Source organism: Stegostoma tigrinum, chromosome 13, assembly GCF_030684315.1.
Source record: "Stegostoma tigrinum isolate sSteTig4 chromosome 13, sSteTig4.hap1, whole genome shotgun sequence".
Classification (NCBI taxonomy): domain Eukaryota; kingdom Metazoa; phylum Chordata; class Chondrichthyes; order Orectolobiformes; family Stegostomatidae; genus Stegostoma; species Stegostoma tigrinum.
In genome coordinates this window covers 8,248,624-8,271,790 of record NC_081366.1, presented here as the reverse complement: position 1 = coordinate 8,271,790, position 23,167 = coordinate 8,248,624, and the positions used below count along the sequence as shown (strand labels likewise).

The following is a 23,167-nucleotide window of genomic DNA, read 5'->3' as shown; positions in this document are numbered from 1 at the left end:
GGGAGCGCCGCACTGTCGGAGATGCCATCTGTCAGATAAGAGATTAAAGTGTCTGGCCCGTCTGCCTGAATGTGTAGATAAGTTATTCCAAAATATGATGTGTTGGTAAGGACATCCCTATTACAATGTTTGAAATAGCAGACAAATTTCACACAATAGGATCCCACAATCAGAAATATCATACCTACCAAATAGTAGAATTGGTGATTTTAATGTATGGTATTCAGTCAGCCCAACTCTCCTCTCTTACCCTATACCATAGCAAATTTTACGTTTGCAATTGCTAATTATCGTTTCTCTTAGAGAGATACTGTTCCATCTCTTTTTCAGCCCGTGCATTTCAGATCACAACAACTTGCTGCTTTTTCAAATAAAACTGTTCTTTCTTGATGAGGAACTTTCTTTCTACAAATCTTACGTAAGTCAGATCCACATTAGCTGACACAAGAAGGAACAGACTTCCATGGGTTACCAGGCAATTGAGAGGGTGATGAGAGCCTGGAACCTGCTGCCTGAATATTTGGCATTGACAAAAACACTAGGTCAAGTACTTGGGGTGAGGTAATCTGCAAGACTACAGACAAAGGAGTTGGAAGGTAGGATAAAATTGGATAGCTCTTCTTCTGTCAGTTCAGACATGACAGGCCACCTCATGTAGGAAAGGGTGTTTTTAACAGTCTTGTCGTGCACAAAATCAAGACAGGCTGTCTGCAATCAATCTAACTATTTGGGAAGTTGTCACTTATTTACCAGCAGGAGCTTAGATTTTGTTTCTCTTTAAGCAGCGTCAGTTAGGATTATTTTTAAAAATCTTGATCTGATTTTTTTTTTTCCACAGATGAGCCGTTTTCAAATCCTCTGGCGCCAGATTCACACGAGATGGAAAGTACTCGGTCGCTGAATCAGTGAGTATCACCTACAACTAGGGAAGGGAGGTCTCAGTAATTTCAGCTATGTATCTGGATCACTTCTTTGAAAGAGCCATCCAAATAATCAGTGTATCCCTTTCAACTACTTATGGCTCTTACTTTTGGAAATTATTGTTGAATCTGTTTAAAAGGCAGTGCATTCCAAATCATCGCAACTTCACTGTACTTAAAAAGGGCTGTGTTTCTGTTAGTTGGAGCAATGAATTCTGTGAGCATGCTCTGATAGTGGAAGAATTGCTGATTTATGCTGCTGTGTGTTGTGCAAGAAGGAATGGAAAGGGAAAAGTTGTGGTTTTTCTTTTTGAGTTCTGAACTGGCACATCAAATGTCGTTTGAAATTGTTTACCCATTTGCAATAATCGTCTTGGTGATGCCTCAGCCCTGGTGGTGCAGAGGTAGTGTCCCTGCCCCTGGACCAGAGGGAGACGCCTGGGGTTCAAGTCCCACCTGCTCCAGAAGTGTGAAATAACATCTCGAAACCAGTTAATTAGTAAACGAGGCTTATAAAAGAAATAAAGCAAGCCTACTCCCCTTATCAAATAAAATCATCATTGAGAATTTGAGGCTTCCTGATCCAATTTCTGCAACTTAATATCCATCTGAAATGAATTAAATTTTCAAGTCTTTGATCATTGCAGATACTTGCACGGCAGCAATTGCACGTATCTGTATCATGTATCATGGTGACCATTTTCAACCGTGGTGACCTATCACCTCTGGATAGGAATGTTTTAAAAATAAACTCTACTCCCCTCTGATTCTTAGTCAATTATTATCACCATCACTAAAGGCAGACAGAGTTAATGTTCTTGCCCTATTAGTCTGTCTTCCAACAATATGTATCATAATGAAAGGGCAGATTTCAATAACGTTGGTTTGTTGATAGGCCATGGACCGTGGAAGAAATGATTTGTTTTCGTTGAAGATGCTGAACCCTAGATTATCTTAAAAGAATACATTAACATTAGCTAAATGGCAGTTTGACATTTTTTTTTAAAGGAAATTGTGGGTTGTTTTATTTAGAATGCTGTGATTGTCTAAGTTACTGTAGTAGGATTTGTCAGAATGTGAGCAGAGATTTCATAGCACTTTCTTGGATGTGCTTTGGTCTGATGCCTCCACAGTGGGTTTGAAGATCTTCTCAAAATTTTTTTTCAGCTTTCTACTTCCAGACCATCAACCGGGTGGGGAGAAAGTCTCACAGAAGAGCTGCACACTTGTAATAATGTTGAGTTAACTCAGTGTGGCAGAGGTATACACTCTGCCCGGTGCCTCTTCATTTGATTAACTTTGTGTCTCCTGGGCCGGATTTTGCCTTTGCAACTCCAGTGTGATGAGTCTACTCTACTCATTCTGCTCATTTGTCATCTGAATATGAGAGCAATGGTTTGAAATGAACTAAACTGAGCCTCAATTAAAGGAACATTAGCTGTGATGCAGTGGTTATATTAATTGATAACTGGCATTCCAAGTTTCCATGATTAACCCAGATAGTAGGGTGTAATGCACTTCATTGAAGCTTTACATATCCTGTTATCCTGTTTTCAGTTCTTGAATTTTGATAGTTTGGCATATGTACCTGTGGTTGTATATTGCATGTTCTAGTTAGGGTATGGTACACTGGTGTGGTTGCTGATGTAAACCAAACTAAGGAGTATTGTCACACTGTTATTAAAATGATTGTTGCTTTCACTAGATCCAAGCTGACCAATGAGGACTTCCGAAAGTTGTTGATGACTCCAAGATCAACTCCATCCTCAGCTCCACCTTCAAAAACACGTCAACATGAGTAAGTGCATTGACAGAGTCAAAGATATGAAGAAGCTTGTGTTTGCATTTGATTTTGGAATTAAAACCTATTTATAAGCAACTCCCAGTAAGATGTGCAACTTTCAGTTTTTACCCTCATTGTGTGACAGTGCAAGGTGGGGATAGATAGATTGGTGGGCTGAAGACTGGATGAATAAATGAGGCCGAGATTCTGGCCGGGAAGTAAAGCAGCCTCAGGATTGAGTTCAAACAAAATCATGAAAGGTGATTAATGCAATCATTTTTTTAAAAATCCTTTTTAACTTCTTTAATCATCATTTCTTTTTAAAATCGGGATGAGACAACGTTCATTTTCCTTTTGAGGGTCATTAGTTTGTAAATTTCACTTCCCCAGGAAGTATTGGAGGTATTGAATATGTTCACAGCTGAGCCAGTTAAAGTTTTGATCAAGAGCTAGAGACTAGAGAGCCAAGGGTTGTGGGAATAGGCAGGTAAGTAGAGGTGAAACCGCAACCGCAGTTGTGATATTATTGAATGGCAGAGTAGTTTGAAGGAGCTGAATGTTTTCCCCCTACTAATTCCTATGTTTATCTCCAAGTTAAAGATTCCTCAAACTATGACGAGCTGTTGCTGAGGGGAGAAAGGAGAAATAGTGCATTAGCCTCATACTTGGACTCCTCAAGTGTAGAAACCATTCATATTTTCATCTTTAGTTTTCATGCAGAATATCTGGGTTGTTTGCCATGCTATGCAAGAAGCTGTCTTGCTGCAATTTCTGATAAGGGATCCAAATCTTGAGAGGGATGTTTTAGTAGTTTTTTTTTGCTTGAATTATTATTCGCAACTTGTCAATCTAATCCGATTTGGTAGGCAAACTGAACCGGAAGCAGCCAAATGTTGATACCATCCTAGCATCAGTTAACATTAAATAATCAGGACATGCTTTGTGTGGATCCCAAGGTGCAATCACAAGCAAGTGCAGAAGGCAGTGTAGTGGACTCTCACTAAATTGTAACCTCAGTTTTGGTCTTTACTTCACTGAAGAAAGCTGCCATGGAAGACTCAACCTCGAGCAGATTCCTAACATGTGTGCTGCATGTATAAGCAGGTAGAATTGCAGCCATTTCATAATTTTATGAATTTGGGAGAAACCTCTTTATGTGAATTGTGATGAGAACGATTTCGCTGACTGTTTTTGGTGAATAACATAAGATATATTTAAGAGGAATCCCATGAGGGAGGAAAGGACAAAAGAATATTTTGAAGGGCTACAGCAGAGAGAAATAAGAGGGCACTGATGTGGAGAATACACACCAGAACAGGCCAATATGAATTCACTTTAAAATGATACACGTTCTTATTCTGACTCTCTGTTTGATGTTTAGCGAATCTCTGATGAATAATGGGAGCGTTGTGTTTGTAGTTTAATGTTTGGTCATGTTTTGTCACAGGATGCCGAGGGAATACAATGAGGAGGATGATCCAGCTGCTCGCAGAAGGAAAAAGAAAAGGTATGCTGGATAAGACTATGTTCAAGTAACAACATGGTCGTTATCTGTCCCTCCCTGCTCTCTCAACCACCGCCCCTCCCTCCTTCCCTTCTGATTGTTCAAGTTATTTGGAAAGATTCCCATCCACATACACTGATAGTGATTCCTAACCAACTCTATATAACTGAGCAACATAGATGTACAATGAAAGGCCAGCATATAGGACAGCAGGAGTAGAGAGGTTTATGCAGTTTTTAAAAAAAAATTATTCTTTCACAAGATTTGAGCATTGCTGACTGTCCAGGATTTATTGCCCATCTTTAATTATGTGGCAGAGGCAGTGGCAGACCATATTCTTGAGGCCTAGACATTCATTCCCTTTGCCACCGATGCAAGTCCCACCATTGACAGGATGCACTGCACTAACTCATGAAGACTTCTTTGAGAGCTCCCTCCACCATCCAAAAGGACTAGGGCAATAGATGAATGTAAATACCAGCACCTGTGAAATCCTTGCCAGATCATTCATCATCCTGAATTCGAGATATATCACCATTCCTTCATTGTCACTAGGTCAGAATCCATTAACACCCTTCCTAATAGCATGTAGGTGTCAACCAGGGACTGTAGAATTCAAGAAAGCAACTCATCAACACCTTCTCAAGGATAATTAGAGATAGTAATAGATACGGGGAACAGGCTTTGGCAGCTACACCCACATCACAAGCAGGAATAAAAATTTGTTTCTCTGGCGCTACATCTTAGACGGTAAGAATTTAAGACAGGAGTATGCAATTGAGCCCCTTGAGCCTGCTCTGCTATTTTATACTGTCATGGCCGATTTAATCTCAGCCTCAACTCCACTTTCCTGCCCACTCTCCATGAACCTTCAACCTATTACTAAATAAAAATCTGCCTATCTCCTTAAATTTACTCAGTGTCCCAGCAACCACACACTCTGGGACAGTGATTTTCACAGATACATATCTGTTGAGAGAAATAGTTTCTCTTCATCTGTTTTAAATCTGTTCCCACTTACCCCAGAATTGTGGCCTCTTGTTCTAGATTGCCCCACTTGAGGAAACATAATTTCTTTGTTTATTTTATCAATTTCCTTTAGTATCTTGTATACCAATTAGATCTCTTCTCATTTCAGTTAAACTCCAGACAGTATAGACCTAAACTGCTCGATCTCTTTCCATAAGACAAACCCATCATGTCTGGAATCAATCTAGTGAACCCTCTGTCAATTGCTTCCATTACAACTATGTCCCTTCTCCAGTAAAGGGCCCAGAATGATGAGCAATAAATTTTAATTTCAGCTAACCAGATTACGTAAAGAGGAGGTACACTACATGCAAGCTGGTTTTTTTGGAGATGGGAAAATGAAAACAGTAAAATGCAGACGAGCCAAGAAAAGATAAGTGGGTTTTCAGGGGATCGAATAGAACAGCTTTCTCTTGAATTTTCTCTTGATCATGTCATTTTATGTTAACATGTAAATGAAACTGTGCATTTAAATAAAAAGCTGTATTAGTGAGAAGGCTTGCAAACTTGTTTGAAAATTAGACACTTTGCCAAGAGAAGAAACTAAGTAGAAACAAAAACAAAGTTACTGGAAAAACTCAGCAGGTCTGGCAGCATCTGTGAAGGAAAAAATAGAGTTAACGTTTTGGGTCCAATGACCCTTGCTCAGAACTGATAGCGACTGGGAAAACGTCAGTTTATATACAGAAAATCGGGAGGTAGGTAGGATAGGGAGTAAACGATAGGATAGAGCCCAAAGAGAGAGAAAGACAGTTGGACAGACAAAGGAGTTGCTAACGATCAGGCTGGGAGGGTGAATAGTTGTTAATAGGAACTGTTAGTGACTAACAACAGGGGGTGTGTAATGGCAGGCTGTATGGTAACAAGGCCTGGTGTGTGAGATGGGGGTGCTGGGACATGGGAGAGTTAGACCCTAAAATTATTGAACTCAATATTGAGCCCGGAAGGCTGTGGTGTCTCCAAGCAGAAAATGAGATGTTGCTCCTCCAGCTTGCATTAGGCTTCACTGGAACACAGCAGCAAGCCAGAGACACCGATGTTGATCAGGAAGCAGGGTAGTGCATTGAAGTGGCAGGCAACAGGTAGTTCAGGGTCTTTTTTACCAGCAGAATGTAGATATTCTGCGAAACAGTCGCCAAGTTTACGCTTCTGGTCTGCCTTTAATCCCTATAGTTTCCTCAGTACTTCACACTTATACATGTTTAATGTAGAACTGGGAACAGGATAAACTGTCATTCTACAAAGGGACTGATTTGTACAGTCCATTAAACAACAGTTAGTATTGCAGGTTGAAGGATGCTGAAGAGGGGGCAAGAAGGTGGAGTTGCGGCAGCAATTACATCAGCAGTGATCATATCAAATGGAGTAGACTCCTAGTTTTTATGTTCTTGTGCTCTTATTGTTCAGACAACAAATGTGACACCTTGTTAATGTAATTTTTGTCAACAATATTAATACAGTTACTAAAAAAATTTGGTTGGTGAACAGGTGATAATTCTTCCTATCCCTTCCAAGTATCGATGGTTTTGAATTTGGAATGCACAGTTGAAGCTGCTTCACCTGCTGTTTCAAACAACATTCAGCAGCACTTTTGCTCAGGGGCTGGCACTGCTTCCTCACAGTGCCAGGAACCCAGGTTCAATTCCACTCTCAGGTGACTGTCTATGTGGAGTTAGCACATTCTCTCCGTGTCTGCGTGGGTTTCCTCCAGGTGCGCTGGTTTCCTCCCACAATCCAAAGATGTATGGCCTAAACGGATTGGCCGTGCTAAATTGCCTCTAGTGTTCAGGGATTAGGTGAGTTTTTTGAGGAACTGGTCAGTGTGGACTTGTTGGGCTGAAGGCCGTTTTCACACTGTAGGGATTCTATGATTTCAGCATGTTCCAGATCAAAATGCAGTTTCCATAAGATGCAGATGAAGACACAAACTGTTTCTACTGTGCCTCCTTTGTGATGTGCCTTGTGTGCAATCTTCAACTGAGCCAGTGTCCAATTTCTCGTTTCCAGTTAAGGGCTGTTTTGTAATGTGAATCCTCATCCACATGGAACTAAATGCGAGGCGGTTTGGAACCATTGTAGGTAATCAGCAGATAGAGGGGGAAGGCACTCCTCATCCCCCCACATGCTGAACCTGATTTGGACCAGTGTGAACTAGCTGGAAGTCTCTGTGTACTGTCATTTAGCTGAACCTTCCTTTGATTCACTTTCAGCTACTACGCAAAGCTGCGACAGCAGGAGTTGGAGCGAGAGCGCGAGCTGGCAGAGAAGTACCGAGATCGAGCAAGAGAGAGACGAGACGGTGTGAACAAAGATTATGAAGAAACAGAGCTCATCAGCACAACAGCAAACTATAGAGCAGTTGGACCAACTGCAGAGGCGTAAGTGTATCCTACAGTCAGACACTTCAGCCCATCAAGTCTGTACTGTCAAAATATACTACTACCTGCATTAGTCCCACTTCCAAGCATTAGACCCATAGCCCTGAATATTATGATATTTCAAGTGCTCATCCAAGTACTTGACAACGTTTGTGAGGTTCCTGCCTCAGCTACTCTCCCAGGCAGTGCATGCTAGTGTCAAAGCAAAATTGACTCCATTAAGCCTTCCATGGCTCTAACAAAGCCCTTCACTAACCTCCTGCTAAACCGCTTATGTATACATCAGCACGCTGAAGGCTCCCTGCCCACCTTTTACTTTGCTAGGTGGTTTGCAAAAATAGCAGTTACAATGCATTGAATGACACTGGCCATGTACAGTAGCAAAATTTTACAGGGAGCATTGGTCTGTACAATTTTAAAAACAAGCTTTATATTGGTGACTAGACAGAAGAACATGCTAATATATAGTGACCGTAATGGGAAAACAATGCTGACGTGAACCCACTTCAAGCGCTGGGACAACTTCTCATTTTTCTGTCCCTAAAAAGAGGCTGCTCATGCCTGAGAAACATCCACATTCCATTTGGCTGGCATAACTTTCTTGGTGTGTACAAAGAGCTGGTGTAGCTTAATGCCACTCAGAACAATTCAAAATGTAATCGGAGATAATGGGAACTGCAGATGCTGGAGAATTCCAAGATAACAGTGTGAAGCTGGACAAACACAGCAGGCCAAGCAGCATCTTAGCACAAAAGCTGACGTTTCGGGCCTAGACCCTTCATCAGAGAGGGGGATGGGGAGAGGGTTCTGGAATAAATAAGGAGAGACGGGGAGGCGGACCAAAATCTTCAGTCCGCCTCCCCCTCGCTCCCTATTTGTGCCAGAACCCTCTCCCCATTCCCCTCTTGGATGAAGGGTCTAGGCCCGAAACGTCAGCTTTTGTGCTGAGATGCTGCTTGGCCTGCCGTGTTCATCCAGCTTCATACTTTGTTATCTTGGAATTCAAAATGTAATTTCTTTTGTTCTGAGTCTTTTAGAGCCCAACTTTGGACATCACAGTGGTGATGTTCTAAAATCGTCATTTACTTTTTGAAAGCTGCAGTTGTCTAGCAGTTTATTTTCTTGTGTTAAAATTGCTTTGCTCATTGTTCTGAAACTCATCAGGCATTTCCTGTGGTTCATTTCTTTGTTTCTTTCTCTTTCAGGGACAAATCTGCTGCAGAGAAAAGGCGCCAACTGATTCAGGAATCCAAGTTCTTGGGCGGTGACATGGAGCACACTCACTTGGTGAAAGGGTTGGACTTTGCCCTGCTGCAGAAGGTCAGCACCTGCCATCTCTAGCTAAAGCCAGATATGAAAACTGCAATGTACCACCTTCCAGGTTACTCGGATGCCGCTGACGTTGATGTGCAGTTCTACCATCAGTTTCTCTGAAAATGCAAATGATTTGAGTCACTTGTTCTTTAAGTGTCTCCCATGTCTCAGTCGGAAGACTGCAGGTCCAAGTTCCACTGCAGAGACTTTGTATAATCTAAACTGAGTCTTCACTGCAGTGCTGAAGAAATGCTGCACTGTCCATGTTTTAGATGAAAATGATTTAAACCTAGGCCCTTTTTGGTCTCTCAAGTGAACGTAAAAGATCCCAACACTGAAAAGCACTAGGGGAGTTCTCCCAATTTCCGAACAACTAATACTTAAAAATAATAGATTGTTTAGTCATAGATACCTGAAGGAGCTTGCTGTCTGGAAATTGACTACTGCCTTTCTCTTCAACAGTAGTGACAACTATTTAAAAAGTAATTAATTAGCAGTAAAATACTTTGAAACGCCCAAGTTGTCAAATGGTGGTACTTTATTCCCATTTCTATGAACTGCCACAGGATTTAATGGTGTAGATTATGCCTCCTGGCAAAGTAAATAAGGTAGGTGGGTTTAAACTAATTCAGCAGGGGATGGGAACCAAAATTGTAGTTCGACTATAGAAAAGGTTGCGAGTAGGGTGGTCCAAAATAAAGGTTCAGGGACGCAAGATGGCATCGGTAAGCAAGAAGTTGGTTTGAAGTGTGTCTACTTCAATGCCAGGAGCATCCGGAATAAGGTGGGTGAACTTGCAGCATGGGTTAGTACCTGGGACTTCGATGTTGTGGCCATTTCGGAGACGTGGATAGAGCAGGGACAGGAATGGTTGTTGCAGGTTCCGGGATTTAGATGTTTCAGTAAGAACAGAGAAGATGGTAAAAGTGGGGGAGGTGTGGCATTGTTGGTCAAGGACAGTATTACATTTGCAGATAGGATGTTTGGGGACTCGTCAACTGAGGTAGTATGGGTTGAGGTTAGAAACAGGAAAGGAGAGGGCACCCTGTTGGGAGTTTTCTATCGGCCTCTGAATAGTTCCAGAGATGTAGAGGAAAGGATAGCCAAGATGATTCTCGATAGGAGTGAGAGAGACAGGGTAGTTGTCATGGGGGACTTCAACTTTCCAAATATTGACTGGGAATACTATAGTTTGAGTACTATAGATGGGTCAGTTTTTGTCCAGTGTGTGCGGGAGGGCTTCCTGACACAGTATGTAGATAGGCCAACAAGGGGCGAAGCCACATTAGATTTGGTACTGGGTAATGAGCTTGGACAGGTGTTAGATTTGGAAGTAGGTGAGCACTTTGGCGACAGCGATCACAATTCTGTTATGTTTACTTTAGTGATGGAAAGGGATAGGTGTATACCACTGGGCAAGAGTTATAGCTGGGGGAAAGGCAGTTATGATGAGATTAGGCAAGATTTAGGGAGCATAGGATGGGGAAGGAAACTGCAGGGGATGGGCACATTAGAAACATGGAGCTTATTCAAGGAAACGCTCCTGTGTGTCCGAGATAAGTATGTACCTGCCAGGCAGGGATGAAGCTGTAGAGCGCGGGAGCCGTGGTTTACGAAGGAGGTGGAATCTCTGGTCAAGAGGAAGAAGAAGGCTTATGTTAGGATGAGATGTGAAGGCTCAGTTAGGGCGCTTGAGGGCTACGAGGCATCCAGGAAAGACCTAAAGAGAGGTCAGAAGAGTCAGGAGGAGACATGAGAAGTTTTTGGCGGATAGGATCAGGGGTAAACCCTAATGCTTTTTATAGGTATTTAAGGAATAAAAGAACGACGAAAATAAGATTAGGGCCAATCAAGGATAGTAGTGGTAAGTTGTGTGTGGAGTCCGATGAGATAGGGGAAGCACTAAATGAATATTTTTCAACAGTATTCTCTCTAGAAAACGGCAATGTTGTCGAGGAGAATACTGAGATACAGGCTATTAGACTAGGCGGGATTGAGGCTCACAAGGAAGAGGTATTAGAAATCCTACAGAGGGTGAAGATAGATAAGTCCCCTGGGCCGGATGGGATTTATCCTAGGATCCTCTGGGAAGCCAGGGAGGAGATTGCTGAGCCTTTGGCATTGATCTTTAACTCGTCATTGTCTACAGGAATAGTGCCAGGCGACTGGAGGATAGCAAATGTGGTTCCCCTGTTCAAGAAGGGGAGTAGAGACAACCCTGATAATTATAGACCAGTGTGCCTTACCTCAGTTGTTGGTAAAGTGTTGGAAAAGGTTACAAGAGATAGTATTTATACTCATCTAGAAAAGAATAAATTGATTAGGGATAGTCCGCACGGTTTTGTGAAGGGAAGGTCGTGCCTTTGAGAAGGTGACCTAACAGATGAGAGTATCAGAGATAATGGGAACTGCAGATGCTGGAGATTCCAAGATAATAAAATGTGAGGCTGGATGAACACAGCAGGCCAAGCAGCATCTCAGGAGCACAAAAGCTGACGTTTCGGGCCTAGACCCTCTATATACACATTAACCGGTTTACTCTCATCTATCTAAGATAATAAAATGTGAGGCTGGATGAACACAGCAGGCCAAGGAGCATCTCAGGAGCACAAAAGCTGACGTTTTGGGCCTAGACCCTTCATCAGAGTCTCTGATGAAGGGTCTAGGCCCGAAACGTCAGCTTTTGTGCTCCTGAGATGCTCCTTGGCCTGCTGTGTTCATCCAGCCTCACATTTTATTATCTTAGATGAGAGTAAACCGGTTAATGTGTATATAGATTTCAGCAAGGCGTTCGATAAGGTTCCCCACAGTAGGCTATTATACAAAATGCTGTGGAATGGGATTGTGGGAGATATAGCAGCTTGGATCAGAAATTGGCTTGCTGAAAGAAGACAGAGGGTGGTAGTTGATGGGAAATGTTCATCCTGGAGACCAGTTACTAGTGGTGTACCGCAAGGGTCGGTGTTGGGTCCACTGTGGTTTGTCATTTTTATAAATGACCTGGATGAGGGCGTAGAAGGATGGGTTAGTAAATTTGCAGACGACACTAAGGTCGGTGGAGTTGTGGATAGTGACGAAGGATGCTGTAGGTTGCAGAGAGACATAGCCCAGCTGTGCAGCTTATCTAAGAGGGGCAAATGGAGTTTAATGCAGACAAGTGTGAGGTGATGCACTTTGGTCGGAGTAACCGGAAGGCAAAGTACTGGGCTAATGGTAAGATTCTTAGCAGTGTAGATGAGCAGAGAGATCTCGGTGTCCATGTACACAGATCCTTGAAAGTTGCCACCAAGGTTGACAGGGCTGTTAAGAAGGCATACAGTGTTTTAGCTTTTATTAATAGAGCGATCGAGTTCTGGAACCACCAAGAGGATATGGTGAAGCTGTACAAAACTCTGGTGTGGCTGCACTTGGAGTATTGCGTACAGTTCTGGTCACCGCATTATAAGAAGGATGTGAAAGCTTTGGAAAGGGTGCAGAGGAGATTTACTAGGATGTTGCCTGGTATGGAGGGAAGGTCTTACGAGGAAAGGCTGAGGGACCTGAGGCTGTTTTCATTAGAGAGAAGAAGGTTGAGAGGTGACTTAATTGAAACATTATTTTACAATCAGAGGGTTAGATTGGGTGGATAGGGAGAGCCTTTTTCCTAGGATGGTGACGGCGAGCACGAGGGGGCATAGCTTTAAATTGAGGGGTGACGGATATAGGAGAGATGTCAGAGGTAGTTCCTTTCCTCAGAGTAGTAAGGGAATGGAACGCTTTGCCTGCAACGGTAGTAAATTCGCCAACTTTAGGTACATTTAAGTCGTCATTGGATGAGCATATGGACGTACATGGAATAGTGTAGGTTAGATGGGCTTGAGATCGGTATGACAGGTTGGCACAACATCGAGGGCCGAAGGGCCTGTACTGTGCTGTATTGTTCTATGTTCTATGTAGAATGTTAATGGGGAAGAATTCACTGGCTTGGTTCTAGTGCTGTCTTTTATCTGTGAGTCTTTGCTTTTATCCCATTCATCCCATGTAAGAAGACTTTTGCAGCATCAGACATTTGCAATCTTTCACCCGTGGTTTTTATGAATTTTTTTTTGTTTACTGCCATGTTTCTGTGAGCTTGGCCGCCTGTTGGAGCAGCAAGCATGAAATGCTGGCCATGCCATAGATCCTGCAGGAGAACATCTGTCAAACCTTGCAGTTTTGCTGACCTGAATGCTGACCGATCACTTACTGGCTGAGTCAAGGCTGCATTTTGCCAAATAGGCCCTATCTTCAGGGTTAATTGTGGGATGCAGCAACTAAAAGAAGAACAAAAATTGGAAAATGCGAAGGAAAAAGAATGGGGCGCAAAGCAGAAGATGGGATTTAAAACTTGAAAAGCAATCTTAGGAAAGACAATTGTTCTAATTAACTTCTGCCTATTAATTAGGGGAGGAAATCTCTGTTTTGTTGGAGCCAGCTGCCAGGAAAGTAGGGATTAATGCAATTATTCACCAATATTTTCAATTTTTGATGCATTTGGCTCCTGTTTGATTTTAGTCAGCAAATTGAATTCACAAGCATTTCACGTCAAGCCAGCTGATTACGTTTGATATTTTTATTAGGTCCGTGCTGAAATCACCAGCAAAGAGAGGGAGGAAGAAGATATGATTGAGAAAGTGCAGAAGGAAGTGAAGTAAGTGATTTGAAATGATGTCACAACAGAAGTGAAAGGAAATGTTTAACAGGATTGAGTGTGAAGACCAGTGTTTTGGTTTAGCAAACTTGAGTTGTATCGCAAGATTTTGACCACAGTAAGATTGGCAGAGGTCAGTGAGAGGTGATGTGGACCATACCGACTCTCTGCAAACTAACCCAGCCACCTCCATTTCCTCACTCTCCCTGTAACCGTACCAGTTTATTTCCTCGTTGGTAGTTACCATTCTTATTCAGTTCAGTTGAGAGAATGTTTACCAAATTAATGGAATGAGCATGTGATAATGGGAACTGCAGATACTGGAGAATCCACGATAACAAAGTGTGGAGCTGGATGAACACAGCAGGCCAAGCAGCATCTCAGGAGCACAAAAGCTGGCGTTTCGGGCCTAGACCCTTCATCAGAGAGGGGGATGGGGAGAGGGAACTGGAATAAATAGGGAGAGAGGGGGAGGCGGACCGAAGATGGAGAGAAAACAAGATAGGTAGAGAGGAGAGTATAGGTGAAGAGGTAGGGAGGGGATAGGTCAGCCCAGGGAAGATGGACAGGTCAAGGAGGCGGGATGAGGTGGTAGGTAGGAAATGGAGATGCGGCTTGAGGTGGGAAGAAGGGATGGGTGAGAGGAAGAACAGGTTAGGGAAGCAGAGACAGGCTGGGCTGGTTTTGGGATGCATTGGAGGAAGGGGACGAGCTGGGCTGGTTTTGTGATGCAGTGGGGGGAGGGGACGAACTGGGCTGGTTGAGGGATGCAGTGGGGGAAGGGGAGATTTTGAAGCTGGTGAAGTCCACATTGATACCATTGGGCTGCAGGGTTCCGAAGCGGAATATGAGTTGTTGTTCCTGCAACCTTCGGGTGGCATCATTGTGGCAGTGCAGGAGGCCCATGATGGACATGTCGTCTGAGGAATGGGAGGGGGAGTTGAAATGGTTCGCGACTGGGAGGTGCAGTTGTTTGTTGCGAACCGAGTGGAGGTGTTCTGCAAAGCGGTCCCCAAGCCTCCGCTTGGTTTCCCCAATGTACAGGAAGTCACACCGGGTGCAATGGATACAATATACCACATTGGCAGATGTGCAGGTGAACATCTGCTTGATGTGGAAGGTCGTCTTGGGGCCTGGGATAGGGGTGAAGGAGGCAGTGTGGGGGCAAGTGTAACACTTCCTGCGGTTGCAGGCGAAGGTGCCGGGTGTGGTGGGGTTGGAGGAGAGTGTGGAGCGAACAAGGGAGTCACGGAGAGAGTGGTCTCTCCGGAAGACAGACAAGGGTGGGGATGGAAAAATAGCTTGGGTGGTGGGGTCGGATTGTAGATCGCGGAAGTGTCGGAGGATGATGCGTTGCATCCGGAGGTTGGTGGGGTGGTATGTGAGAACGAGGGGGATCCTCTGGGGGCGGTTGTGGCGGGGGTAGGGTGTGAGAGATGTGTTGCAGGAGACGCGGTCAAAGGCATTCTCGACCACTGCGGGGGGAAGGTTGCGGTCCTTGAAGAACGTGGACGTCTGGGATGTGCGGGAGTGGAATGCTTCATCCTGGGAGCAGATGCGGCAGAGGCGGAGGAATTGGGAATAGGGGATGGAATTTTTGCAGGAGAGTGGGTGGGAGGAGGTGTATTCTGGGTAGAATAACCTCCTATAAATAAACCTCGTATCTTGGTGTCTTTTGATGGCGCTCAGGAATTCTTGGGTGAATTCTTGGCTGACACCAAGATAGAAGAGGATGAAATAATGGTCTCCTTTGATGTAACAGCCCTGTTCACATCCATCAACATCAACCTGGCCAAAGAAACACTGACTACACTATTAGAAGAACCGAAGACACATACACCAGGCACCACCAACCTCATCAGCAAGGACAACATCATCAAGCTAGTGGACCTGTGCCTCACCACCCACTTCACTTTCAATAACAAAACCTACAGACAAACCAACGGTACACCCATGGGATCTCCGATATCAGGGTTCTTAGCAGAGGCAGTAATGCAGAGACTCGAACAAACAGCTCTGCCAATCATCCAACCCAATGTGGATGACACCTTTGTCATCACAAAACAAAACAAATTATAGGAAACCTTCAAGACCATCAATAATACCCTTTACTGGCATAACATTCACAAAAGAGGAGGAAGACAACAACAAACTGCCATTCCTAGATGTCACAGTAGAGCGAACAGCCAATGGGGAACTTCAAACCAGCGTCTACAGAAAAACAACACATACGGACCAAATACTGAACTACAGGAGCAACCATCCCAACACCCACAAACGAAGCTGCATTAGAACATTATTCCAACGAGCCACCACACACTGCAGCACAGAGGAACTACGAGGAACAGAAGAAAATCACCTATACAGTGTATTCAAAAAGAATGGGTACCCAATGAACACAGTCCGCCGATTTCTCAGCAACAAACCCAAACAAACAGACAAAATGGGCCCAGAAAACCATAACCACGCTCCCCTACATCAAAGACATTTCCGAAATGACTGCCAGACTAGTCGGCCCTCTTGGCATCAGGGTAGCCCACAAACCCACCAACACACTAAAACAGCAGTTAATGAACTTAAAAGACCCTATACAGACAACAAGCAAAACGAACGTCATCTACAAAATACCTTGCAAGAACTGTGACAAACACTACATTGGACAAACAGGCAGAAAGCTAGCCACCAGGATACATGAACATCAACTAGCCACAAAATGACATGACCCACTATCACTCGTATCCTTACATACAGATGAGGAAGGACACCACTTTGATTGGGACAACACATCCATCCGAGGACAAGCCAAACAGAGACATGCACGAGAATTCCTAGAAACATGGCATTCCAACCGGAATTCCATCAACAAACACATTGATTTGGAGCCAATCTACCATCCTCTGTGAAAAAGAACAGGAAATGACATCACCAATGCAGGAAATGACATCACCAACCCAAGGAAACCTAAACAGATAAGTAGAAAGCGGGACATAACACCAGCTCTTCATTGGAGGCTCACTGATGATGTTACCTAGAATGGTGACGAAACGTCTGAAAACTAACCTTCCAGCTCAGCGAGCATACTCACATCCAGTTTTCAATAGTGCCTATCAGTGGGAACTGGTTAGATGTTTGAATATTATAGTAAAATAATCCTCTCTGGGAGTTGCCCAGAAAGCTTTCAGTATGGGTGTCAACTAATTTTGTTTTAATTCTCTTAGAAAAGATGAAGATCCAGAAAACAAAATTGAATTCAAGACTCGTTTAGGTAAGCAGCGGCAGCTATGGACACCTTGTCACATATGTGTTATCAGTTCTCCCAATGTGGGGACGGAAAAGACCATTTGACCACACAGGCATGCACTCCCATTCAATACGATTACAGCTGATCTGTTTGTGTTTCAAATTCCATGTTCACATTGATCTCCAATGACCCTTGATTCCTTTGCCTGACAAGAATCTATCCACTTCTTATTTAAAATGTTCAATGACTTTACCTTCAAATTCTGATGAGGCAGTGTTTCAACATTTCATCAACCTTCATATAAAGTATTTCTCCTTATCTCCATTCGTAAAATGCCACTCCTAATTTTAGAAACCTCTCCTGAATTCTGGACTTGCATATAAGAGGAAATCACCTTTCTACATCCTCTCTTGTCAAGATCATTCAGGATCTTACATGCGTCATTCAAGAGACTTCTCACTCCTCTAAGCTCCAGTTGAAACAAACTCAGCCTGTCCAGCCTATAAGACAATGCACTCATTGCAGGTGAGAATCTAGTAAACCTATGAGCCACCAAATACATTTACATCCTTCAGTAAACAAGAGATTCAAACAGCACACTGTGTTAAAGAAATGGTCTAACCAATGTCCTGTATAACTGAAGCATTTCTCATGTGTTCAGTTCCTCCCATGATAAAGGATAGTGTACCTTCCCATTAGCCTTTTGATGAAATGCTGTACCTGAATATTAATGTTTTGTGACTCAAGCACTGTAACCCCTCTGTTTTCTGCCAACCAGCTATACTTCTGTCCGTGCTCATATGTTACCTCTGACACCATGAGCTTTTATTTTCCGCAATAAACTTTGATATGGCACCTTGTCAAATGCCTCCTGGAAATCTTAAGTATAGTGCACCTCCTGGCTCCTTTTTATCTCCAGTGCATGCTATTTCTTCAAAGAACTCAACTCCCCCAAACAACCTCTCAGTAATCTTTCATCAAAGATCTATCAATCTCTACCTAAAAATATTTAAATATTCTGCATTCATTGCCTTTTGAAGACAAGAATTCTAAAGACACTTGACTCCCTTATGGAAAAAATGTGTTTACTCAGCTCTGTTTTAAATGGGTGTCCTCTTATTTTTGAACTATGACCTCTAGCTGTGGATTCACCCACAAGAGGAAACATCCATGCAGCATCCACCTAGTCAAATCCGTTCAGAATCTTTTATGTTTCAATTAAGTCATCTCTGATTCTTCTAAACTCCAGAAGATACAGGTCTAGCCTTTCCTCACAGGGTAATCTACTAATTCCAGGTATAGGTCTTCTATACCCTCTCTGACCTGTTCCCAAATCCTTCCATTATGACCAGTGCTGTACATAATAATCCAGATGCAGTCTCACCAATGCTATGTGTAACTAAAGCATAACTTCTCTACTCTTGCATTCAATTCCCCTTGCAATAAGACATAAGATTCAGTTAGGTTTCCTGACTACTTTTTGTGATCCATGCATTAGTATTCCCAGATCTGTCCGTACCTAAGCCCTGCAGCCCCGTATCGTTTGTGATCTATGCATTAGTATACCCAGATCTGTCCGTACCTAAGCCCTGCAACCCCGTATCGTTTCTGCCAAAATGGGTAACTTCACGGTTTTCCACATTGTACTTCATTTGTCTGATCTTTGCCCATTCACTTAACCTGTTTATAGCTATATGTAGATTTGTTATTATCACCTCCACACCTTGCATTCCTTCCAATTTTTGTAATGTCAGCAAATTTAGCTACCATACCTTCAATCCCTTCATTTAAGTATTTGTATAACTTGTAAAGAGTTAAGGTCCCAGCAATGACTCCTCTGGCACACCACACTTGACATCCTGCCAGCCTGTAAAAGATCCCCTTATTGTTACTCTGCTTCCTGTTAACAAGCCAATCATCTATCCATGTCAGTGTGTTACCCCATGCACTGTGAGCTTTTATTTTCTGCAAAGAATTGTGGAAATCTAGTGGCCTCTTCCTCAAGAAAAACCTGTGAGGCTGGGGAGTTGAGAAAAAATTTCAAAACTAAGTATGATAGATTTTTGTTAGGCAAAGGTATTAAGGGATTCTCTGGGTAGATGTGGTAAGATAGAGTTTGACCTTGATCTAACTGAATTATAGAACTGACCTAATCCTCTTCATAACAGCAACTGATTCATCGTTATTAATAGGATGTCATGAGTGTTGTAATCAAGAAACCTAGGCTGATATAACTGCAAGAGTCACAACTCAGTCTGCATCCGAATTAGTATATCACTTATGCTGCTCATATGTAATACAAAACGAGCACAGACCCCATACTGTCACACTGTGTTCGTTGCAGTCCGACACATATATAATACATTTTCATCTTCAATATTGCATTCAGTTACAAAGGCAGCATTTAAACTTATTAACTCAGTCTTGGTCTTTTGTTCTTTTCCAGGGCGTAATGCATACCGTATCCTGTTTAAAATGAAGCCCCAAGAGCGAAATGAGCTGTTTTTGCCAGGGCGCATGGCATATGTTGTGGATCTGGATGACGAATATGCAGACACAGACGTACCTACAACACTAATTAGGAGCAAAGCTGACTGTCCCACAATGGAGGTGATACAATCACAGACATTTATAACATCTCAACAGTTCTTAAAGGGGTGTTGGGGCCTTGCACAGTTTTAAGTTAGTGCTGGACTTTGGGACAATGATGTCAAATTCATATGTAAGGGCATCCCTGTGTCCCCTATTGACTCACGTGAAATGCAGAACATGGATTTAAAAGTACATCTGACAGTGACAGAATAGAATTAATGGAGATGTATTTGGTATTCTGTGTAAATGTGTTGAGATTTTCTAAGTGTCTTGCTATAATTGCTCCGGGAGATTTCGGCATTTTTACTGTAAAGCGTTATACTAACTGGTCCGTACTGTAGTTTCTGATTTTTCTTTCTCCGTCCTTGAATAAAAGAGTTAAACTTGCTATTTTCCAAACTTTTGGCACATTTTCAGGATCAAGGGAATTTTGGAAAATTAAAACAAAAGCTTCTACTACATCAGCAGCTACTTCTTTTCACACTCGAGAGAGATGCCCATCAGGTCCTAGTAATGCGTCAGCTTTTAGTTTTAACTGTTGCCTCAGCTGCTCCTTTCCTGATTGATTTTAGGTTCTTCCCTCCCTTTTACCTCTTGAGTTACACATTTCCCTATTACTCCTGTCTCCTGCAGTGAAGAAAGAAACAAAATATATGTTCAATATTTTAAACACTTCCTTATTTCTACTGTTCTCTTGTTTCACTGGCTGCAGAGCGTAAAATTTGCTGAAATTGCCTTTCTCTTTTAAATACTCATAGAAACTCTTACTATCTGTTTTTCGCTTTCTAACTAATTTTCTTTTGTGCTAATATTTATCCTTCTTACATTTTTAGTCATTCTTTGTAAGTTTTTAAATTCTGTCCGATCTTTTGACCTACCATTAACCATCACAGAATTGTACACTTTTACTTTCAGATTCATACTGTTCCAGGTGTATCCATCTCCTACAGCCTGCCTTTCTCACTGGAGTATCTTTACTGAATGTTATGAAATATGTTCATTGTGTCTGCCACTTCGTTTCTGCTGACCTACCCCTTTAAATTCTTCCAGTTCATTTTATCCAGAGTCATCTTCATACCTTTGTAGCTGAATTTATTTAAGTTTAAAACACTACTTCGCTCCGGTCTCAGATGCTTTATAGCCCATTAGCAGCTTATATTTGTACAAAATATCTATAGCCCAATGAGTTAAGTGTTTCAAAAATCCTGTTCAATTTTTAGGGTGCAGAGAAAAAATCTTGCTAACTGCCAGTTGTATTGCACCTGGAGATTTGTTCCTCATGGGATTCGTGTCCTTTGTTGATTTGTTTTTTGGTTTTGCTTGCTTTGTACTCTTGATGTAATGTATTCACCTTGTCATGATCTGTCTGCATCTTCTCCTCAGGCACAGACGACTTTGACCACAAATGACATTGTGATCAATAAGCTGACTCAGATCCTGTCGTACTTGCGTCAGGGAACTCGTAACAAGAAGCTGAAGAAGAAAGATAAAGGTAATAATCTGACAAAAAGCAAGTTTCTGCAGCAGGCTTTCAAAGCTCATGTTTTACTGAGCGCTGCATTTCAGGAAAGATCTAAGGCCTTGAAGTACAGAAGACGTTTACTAGCATCTTACCAGGGATGAGAACCTTCAGTTACAGCAAGAATGTGGAAAAGCTAGAACTGTTCTCCTTGGAATAGTGAATACGGTGGAACTGGTTTTCAAGATGGAGGAAAGGATTTTGATAAGCTAAATATTATTCCCTTTGGCTAGTAGTTAATAATGAGAGGTCATAGATTTTAAAACCATTGGGAAAGCATCTAGAGGAAACGTGAACAGGAATCATTTTACTGCGCCATGACACTCGGGTAGTGCACTGGAAGCCAAGCCTCCATATTCCTGGAGTCGTAACAAGATTTTTATGTCTCCAACCCAAATTTCAATTACTGCTTGTTCAAACTGTTGTATGAGTGATGCTGAGGAATACAAGAACTGGAGTAGGCTATTCAGCTCTTCAACCTCTTCCACCATTCAATGAGATAGCGGCTGAGATGTGGCCTAATTCCATATATGTGCCAGTGATAATGGGAACTGCAGATGCTGGAGAATCCAATATAATAAAATGTGAGGCTGGATGAACACAGCAGGCCCAGCAGCATCTCAGGAGCACAAAAGCTGACGTTTCGGGCCTAGACCCTTCATCTGATGAAGGGTCTAGGCCCGAGACGTCAGCTTTTGTGCTCCTGAGATGCTGCTGGGCCTGCTGTGTTCATCCAGCCTCACATTTTATTATCCATATATGTGCCATTGCCCTGGATCTCTCAACACATTTGCTTAACAAAAAGTAACCCATCTCGCATTTAAAATTATCCACTGATATAACATCAACCACTGTTTATGCAAATATGTTCCAAATACCTACCACTTTATGCATAGAAGTGCTTGCTAACATCTCTTCAGAATAGTCTGGCCCTAATTCCCAGAGTATGTCCCTAGCTCTAGAATCCCCAGTCAGTGGGAATAATTCATCTTTGTCTAAGACAATAAAAATAAGTTCACCTGGACAGGGGCTTGAACCCTGGCTCCTCATGTTAAATTTCTCTTACCGTACTATCTAAGACACCCAGGCTCCCATATGTGCTGTAAGTGTCAGGTTACTTGCTTTTTAAGAAGTACAGCATTCCTTTAAAACATTGGATTTAGACTAGTTCTTTCTCATTTTAATTCACAGTTTTAAAAGACACCTGATATTTGTCGGGATCTGGAATGCTTTCCCGGTTAAATTGGTAGAAGCTGATGCAATTATTAATTTTAAAAAGGAATTGAATAGTTCCTTGTGGAACTCGCAAGGCTAAGTACAAAATCTGTGAACGGGTGACTCAATGTGAGTGCTCTTTCAAAGAAGCAGCACAGGTACAACAAACTGAATGGTCCCTTAAATTACTTATTTCTGAGATTCCAGCTGCTGCTTCTGTTGCTAACAGTTTGAGACTTTTATTGCATTAGCTATGTAACAATTGTAGGTGTTATCAGAAATCCAAGCACGTGCTTTAACTTGAGAAATGTGAGCATTTGCTCCCCATCCATAATTGCCCTTTGAATTGTGTTGCTTGCTCAGCCACTTTGCTGGGGGTCTGGAGACCTGACCAGGTGAGGATGGCAGATTTCCTTTTCTAAAAGGAATTATTGAATCAGGGATTGAGGAAAAAATCCAATCTGATAGCTTAGTTTCATAGTTTATCCTTGATCAGTGCAATCTCTGCAGTACAATTGTTCTAAATTTTGTAGATATGAAATAGGGGAAAGTCTTTCTGTTCCACTAGCTGTCACAGCGATTAATTTACTTCATAATAGGCTGCATTTTTAATCCCTTATTTCTTTCCTCAGGTAAATTAGGAGGCGATGAAAAGAGACCACCTGAAGCTGATATCAGGTACTTCGGTACTTTTTTACATGGATAATTTATTTTCATTAGGAGGCATGAGAGAGAGCGAGAGAGGGAGATCTTTTTCAGCTGAAGAACTGATACTTTAAAGTTCTGAGTGACTGATTTAAAAGTAGCAATCGATTTAAAATGCCCAATATGTTTTGTAGTCAATGCAGCATCTTCGAAGTGTAGTCATGGTTTAGGAAGAACAGCTATTTGCACTTATCAGCTTCTCGCAAAGAGTTCTGTGATGATGACCAGCTAATATATTTTGTGAGAATGAAGGGATAAATATTGCACACCCAAAAGAACTACCATGTTTGTTTCTAAG

General features: G+C 42.3%; 1 protein-coding gene across 1 annotated transcript in view; it reads left to right on the top strand.

Annotated features, from left to right (window-relative positions):
- ik (IK cytokine) overlaps window positions 1-23,167 on the top strand; it is a 47,127-nt gene that overhangs the window by 951 nt on the left and 23,009 nt on the right. The window contains exons 2-11 of the mRNA XM_059650547.1: window positions 839-905; window positions 2,626-2,718; window positions 4,151-4,210; window positions 7,447-7,614; window positions 8,820-8,934; window positions 13,527-13,597; window positions 16,816-16,862; window positions 19,285-19,448; window positions 20,814-20,922; window positions 22,797-22,842. Coding sequence (XP_059506530.1) covers window positions 839-905; window positions 2,626-2,718; window positions 4,151-4,210; window positions 7,447-7,614; window positions 8,820-8,934; window positions 13,527-13,597; window positions 16,816-16,862; window positions 19,285-19,448; window positions 20,814-20,922; window positions 22,797-22,842 — 940 coding nt within the window. The remainder of the gene's footprint in view (window positions 1-838; window positions 906-2,625; window positions 2,719-4,150; window positions 4,211-7,446; window positions 7,615-8,819; window positions 8,935-13,526; window positions 13,598-16,815; window positions 16,863-19,284; window positions 19,449-20,813; window positions 20,923-22,796; window positions 22,843-23,167) is intronic.